General features: G+C 34.6%; 1 protein-coding gene across 5 annotated transcripts in view; it reads right to left on the minus strand.

Annotated features, from left to right (window-relative positions):
- The window catches only part of inpp5kb (inositol polyphosphate-5-phosphatase Kb), a 23,016-nt gene extending 17,238 nt beyond the window's left edge, over positions 1-5,778 (minus strand). For 2 of the 5 annotated variants that reach the window (XM_016240118.1, XM_016240116.1), the window contains exons 1-3: positions 5,622-5,778; positions 4,933-4,987; positions 3,230-3,334 (exon numbers count right to left, since the gene is read on the minus strand). In XM_016240118.1, the coding sequence (XP_016095604.1) occupies positions 3,230-3,334; positions 4,933-4,979 (152 nt within the window). In that variant the 5' untranslated portion in view covers positions 4,980-4,987; positions 5,622-5,778. Of the gene's footprint in view, positions 1-656; positions 762-989; positions 1,370-3,229; positions 3,335-4,932; positions 4,988-5,621 lie in introns of those variants that run through there. The other 3 variants (XM_016240115.1, XM_016240114.1, XM_016240117.1) reach the window with 2 other exon arrangements.
- Between the last annotated feature and the right edge of the window lie 819 nt (positions 5,779-6,597).

Here is a 6,597-nt window from a genome sequence, read left to right on the forward strand (position 1 = left end):
TGCTAATATATTTCACAGATATATATATATATATATATATATATATATATATATATATGAAAAGTAAAAACAAGTGAGAAGTAATGTGAATTCTTTAAGTAGAAAAAACATATAACACACACACATACTGTATATACATGTATGTGTATATATATATATATATATATTCTCTCAGAAATTACTAGTAAATTTCTATTTTAAATAGAAAGAACATACAGTATGTTTTTGATCAAAACCATTAATCATTACAAAAGATTTCTATTTCAAACAGTACAACTGTTTACAATATTTATAATAACAAGATGTTTCTTGAGCACCAAATCAGCATACTAGAGTGATTTCTGAAGGATCATGTGACACTGAAGACTGGAGTAATGATGCTGAAAATTCAGCTTTGCGATCACAGGATTAAATTACATTTTTAAATATATTAAAATAGAAAACTTTTCATTTTAAACTTTTATTTTAAAATCTTAATAATGTTTCAAAGTATTACTGTTTTTACTGTATTGTTTAATTAAAATCTTTCCAAACCAACACTTTTAAAAGGTAGTGTATATATTAGTGACATGTTTAATTGACAACCCTAGATTTTTATTTTTTTATTTTTTTTGTGCAAATCTGCTGATCATGTGATTCAGGTGATGTTAACTCACCCAATCACAAAGAGGTCAGTGGCCGGCTGCGAGTCAAGCTGCAGTAATGACCTCACATCAGCTGGTGGCTCCGCTGTGCCAACATTCCATGTGACCATGTGCAGCCTGAACAAGAGAAGAAGACACAAACAGAGCAGCAATGAATCAATGAATGAATTGGGTTCATATAAACTCTGAATTTAATATCTGAGAAAAACTTTGGGGAAAGAATACGAAAAGATAATGTAAAGCTAAAAATACAACGGACTTGCTAGCAAATCACCAACAAAATCCACACCTTCTATTACTCCAACACAAGTCTATCTAAAACTAATTTTCAATGACTTAGTACACCTGAAGGACTCTCTGTTGGTGTATTTTCCACAGAGGTAAAAGGCTTCGTCTAGCGTACGGGACACTTCCTCATTTGCCTCATCATCTGAGCTGAGATCTTCTAAGCAGACGAGCAACTGAGCGAGCCGCTCGCGAAGAATCATCCGTGATGAAGTAGACTGAGATGCCATGGTGGACGTACTGTCAGAGCGCACACGTGGGACATCAAATGTGTCAGACATCTTTTTGCTGTTCTCCCAAAACAACTGATAATCTGAAGCCTGATTCATCCAAACCAAGAGATCAGCAGAAGTGAGTAGATTTCTTATTTGATTCTCTATCGTATTGCTTGTGTTTTCTCAGCTTCAGAGGTCCAAAAAAGTTCAAATGTCTATAGGTGTCCAATGGTTTAGGTTCAGCAGATGCAGATATCCCAGGTTTTGTTCAAGCGACGCCTACGTGCTGTAGTTCCAAGATTCATATTTCTCCGATCTTCTCAGAAACAATTCATCATTATCCTTTGAGCCCAGAAAGCTAGCAATTGCAATAAATATAACCCTTTTTGTTGATCCACATGTTCTCATTGCATCTTGTTGCCTGAATGGACGAGTGTGTGTAAAAGCATGCGTTTTGGAGAGTGTTTGGGATTATGAAGTGTAATCTGGAGCAGTGGAGAGCCACGTGAATGAGGCCAGGAATACAAAATGCAAAAATCACTAACAGGCCTGATCTCCAAATCACTGTATGTATTGTTGCAGGTCTTTAGCAACGCAAGTAAATGTCCACAGAAGCTAATCCGCTTTATGCAAGAGCTGGCCTCAACTCTGTGAATATTTCTTGGACTCTACAAAATAAATAAATAAATAAGGTAATAATTTTGCAACCGGTGGGGGGGTGGGGAGTGTTGTTGTCTAAGTTCAAAGATCTTAAATTAAAATGTGAGAGCATAATGCCAAACTTTGTTAACAAACTCTCATATTTAAGTTAACTCTGAGAGAGCTAATTTTTACTTCCTTGGAGTTAAATGTTACTCTATCAGAGTTGAATTAACCTTCTTGCCTAACAAATTCAACTACAATATGTGAGACTGCGTTCCAGATTACTTGATGAACACATTTATCCACTGCTTTTAAATTGTGGTTATCTTATAGTATTGATGTTTGTATTATTAAAAATGTGTACATATATTATAAATATCAATTAAATATTTATTATTATACATTAAATATTTATGAACATTTGATATAAAATTATTAAATTAAATTAAAAATAATAATAAAGTCTGTTCAGTGTTCAGGTGTCGACATAAATCTTTGCAAATTTGTGCTCAACTGTACACCTTACTTTTTTCCCCCTGTTTAAACCAGGAAAATTGTACTAGGCAAACAAATACTAATAAATTAGTCTAAAATAGCAATATAATTCTCAAATGCAGGCTAACTATCTTTCCACCCCGTTGCTCTAATACAGTCACATGCAAATTCTTAGGAGCAAAGAAGCATTCAGCAGCAGTGTTGCACAAGTAAAGCGAGTTACGTAATCAGATTACTTTTTTCAAGTAACTAGTAAAGTAACGCATTACTTTTTAATTTACAAGAGAATATCTGAGTTACTTTTTCAGAAATATAAATATATATATATATATATATATATATATATATATGAAAAGTAAAAACAAGTGAGAAGTAATGTGAATTCTTTAAGTAGAAAAAACATATAACACACACACATACTGTATATACATGTATGTGTATATATATATATATATATATTCTCTCAGAAATTACTAGTAAATTTCTATTTTAAATAGAAAGAACATACAGTATGTTTTTGATCAAAACCATTAATCATTACAAAAGATTTCTATTTCAAACAGTACAACTGTTTACAATATTTATAATAACAAGATGTTTCTTGAGCACCAAATCAGCATACTAGAGTGATTTCTGAAGGATCATGTGACACTGAAGACTGGAGTAATGATGCTGAAAATTCAGCTTTGCGATCACAGGATTAAATTACATTTTTAAATATATTAAAATAGAAAACTTTTCATTTTAAACTTTTATTTTAAAATCTTAATAATGTTTCAAAGTATTACTGTTTTTACTGTATTGTTTAATTAAAATCTTTCCAAACCAACACTTTTAAAAGGTAGTGTATATATTAGTGACATGTTTAATTGACAACCCTAGATTTTTATTTTTTTATTTTTTTTGTGCAAATCTGCTGATCATGTGATTCAGGTGATGTTAACTCACCCAATCACAAAGAGGTCAGTGGCCGGCTGCGAGTCAAGCTGCAGTAATGACCTCACATCAGCTGGTGGCTCCGCTGTGCCAACATTCCATGTGACCACGTGCAGCCTGAACAAGAGAAGAAGTCACAAACAGAGCAGGAATCAATTAATGAATGAACTGGGTTCATATAAACTACGATTTGAATATCTGAGAAAAACATGGGAGAAAGTATCAAATTAAAGATAAAATGCAAAGAACTTGCTGGCAAGGCACCAACAAAATCCACGTCTTCTATTACATCAACACAAGTCTATTTAAAACTCATTTTCAATGACTCAGTAAACCTGAAGGACTCTCTGTTGGTCTATTTTCCACAGAGTTAAAAGGCTTCGTCTAGCGTACAGGACACTTCCTCATTTGCCTCATCATCTGAGCTAAGATCCTCCAAGCAGACAAGCAACTGAGCGAGCCTCTGGTGGAGAATCACCAGCGATGAAGTAGACGCCGTGGTGGACGTACTGTCAGAGCGCACACGTGGAACATCAAATGTGTCCGACATCTTTTTGCTGTTCTCCCAAAACAACTGATAATCTGAAGCCTGATTTATCCAATCCAAGACATCAGCTGAAGTGAGTAGATTTATTATTTGATTCTCTATTGTATTGGCTCCAGATGTCTAGGTGTCCAAGAGCTGGTTTAGGTTCAGCAGATGCAGATATTCCAGGTTTTGCTCATGCTGCACATGCTGTAGTTCCAAGACTCATATTTCTAAGATCTTGATTCTAAGTTTATCATTCTCCTTTGACACCAGGAAGCTTTCAGAAATCAAGTAGTTAGTCATTGCAATAAATGTAACCCTTTGTTGATCTATATGTTGTCATTGCATCTTGTTGACTGAATGGATGTGTGTGAGTAAAAGCATGCGTTAAGGAGAGTGTTTGGGATTATGAAGTGTAATCTGGAGCAGTACAGAGCCACGTGAATGAGGCCAGGAATACAAAATGCAAACATTACTAACAGGCCTGATCTCCAAATCACTGCATGTATTGTTGCAGGTCTTGAGCGACGCAAGTAAATGTCGACCGATGCTAATCTGCTTTATGCAAGTATATTTCTTGGACTCTACAATCAATCAATCAAATAAGGTAAATCATTTTTCTAAAGATGTGAGAGCATAATGCCAAACTTTGAAAACAAACTTGTATTAAGTTAACTCTGAGAGAGTTCAATTTTACTACCTTGGAGTCAAATGTAACTATATCGGAGTTGATAATTTCTTATCATACTTATTTGCCAATTTGTGCTGCTTTTTTCTTTTAAACCAGAATATTTTTTACTAATTAAACAAATACTAATAAATTAGTCTAAAATAACAATAATTCTGAAATGCAGGCTAATTGTCTTTCCACCCTGTTGCTAAATAATACAGTCACATGCAGATTCTTAGGAAGCATTCAGCAGTAGAGAGAAAGAAAAAGAGCAGGCACATAAAGACAAGCAGCTGATCTTGTGACAAATTGTAAAACTTTTGAGAGAAACACCAGCATTCACAATTTGGTTCGGTGCAAGAAGAAAGTCACTAATGCTGGACAATAAACCAAACTGAACACATGGAACTCAATGAAGGAAAGTTCTCGGAGTCCCATTTCTTTCACCTCACTCTTGTCATCCTTGTTATTTTGAAGTGAAGAGGGGTTCATTTCATTGATTAAGGATGATGTTACCTGAAAGCCTGATGTCCATCCCTGGATCCAACATTTTGTGCGCTCATTCTCAGACCTGTGCACACAAAAAAATCATGTAAACAAGCATGCATGGTAATTCAAACATTAATCTAATCTAAAAGAGTTAATCCGGTCTCATTTTGAGCTGAAAAGCTTTTAAAAATGATGAAATAAAAATCTGGAGGTTGACTGATTATTATAATATGGATCAGTGATGTAATGTTCACTGAAAACGCTCTGTTGCTATGGATACGGGCGAAAGTTGACTATGACTAGCTATAACTTTTATGTTGTTTGATAGTAAAAAGACTGTTGTTTTGACTTAAAGACAAGTTCGAGACGGGGGTAATAAATGTATAACGTTAAACGTTTTTCCAAAAAGCATAACAGTCTAATCTAACGTTAATTTCTCTCGTTTTATGTAACGTGTGCTGTTTGTCATACAGCGTTCAAATATGAAAAAGTGGGCTACATTCAAACAGCCATCGAATAAAGTTCAAATATTTCGAGATTTTCAGGTTAAAACATTACGAAAACTAAGCTCCTCTAAAGCTGCCGTAACGAAAGCAAAATTGTATTTATGCTACTGCATAATTAAAGACTCATCTAATCAAACTCCTTACTAAATCTGAAGAATAAAACGACGCAAATAATCTCAGTCATCCTCGCGCAAAGAAAAACAATCTTACCTTTCAGCCTCGGTCTTGTGGAAACTCTGCAGGTGTCTTGAATATCTATTCCGTACTTAACAGGTATAGGACAGTGTGAGAGTTTGGGGTTTGTGCTTACACCCCTTTACTTCCTCACTGTCCGGCCAATCCTCAGAAACCCCTTAAAGCCGCAGTACTTTCATCACAAACGCCTGAAAGCTTTAGCTAAGTTATGAAAGACTTGACTGTGTCTAAACGATTTGTTATATGTCGCAATCCTTTTTGATTAGGGCATGAAACAGAGAGTTCTCTGTTCATTAAAAACTTGATTTGTAGCTTAATTTAAAATCCATTAACTTGTTTTTGGTCACTATATCATAATGGCAATAATGTGGTTTATGCAGATGCAGTGATTTTAGTAAGAGACACATAAGGTATTTTTGTCAGTGTAAAGAATAATCGTGAATATAAACATTTATTTGTCATAAACATGCCAACCTATCAACGCTGAGGACCTCTAGGACCAGAGATTAAGTGTAAATTTCACCTTCCAAAAATACCATGGTCCATTGCTTTCTTTAATCATCTCAGAGCTGAACGAGCTTTTATAATTGCTACTGAGTATAATTAATACATACATGTAATAAACAAATAAACATGTCACATACAACTGCAACTGTGAAAATGAAATCCAAATGTCTGAATCAAACACATTCCCCTTTCTGAAGGCCTCATAAGAAGGGGTTAGTTTAATCTGGCTTCATCTCTTCAAATCCTGATTAGGCTGAAAGTTTCATTCAATGAAGGGAGGGTTTGCAGTGATCCTTTTTCTTGATGATTTGTGCTTGTTTATGTGTGTTTGTCCTGTGTGGGATTGAATGGGTTAGCTTAAAGTAAGGACATGTTTACTGTGGAAATTAGATGAAGAAATGGGTTTTATTTGCATTGAGAAAACAATAAATGGAGAAAAGAGGTGAGGTCTGAAAATGTCGCAAGCCAGACTCAAACATATGTC

This window comes from Sinocyclocheilus grahami, unplaced genomic scaffold (genome assembly GCF_001515645.1).
Source record: "Sinocyclocheilus grahami isolate Dianchi unplaced genomic scaffold, SAMN03320097.WGS_v1.1 scaffold581.1, whole genome shotgun sequence".
In the NCBI taxonomy this organism is placed as follows: Eukaryota; Metazoa; Chordata; class Actinopteri; order Cypriniformes; family Cyprinidae; genus Sinocyclocheilus; species Sinocyclocheilus grahami.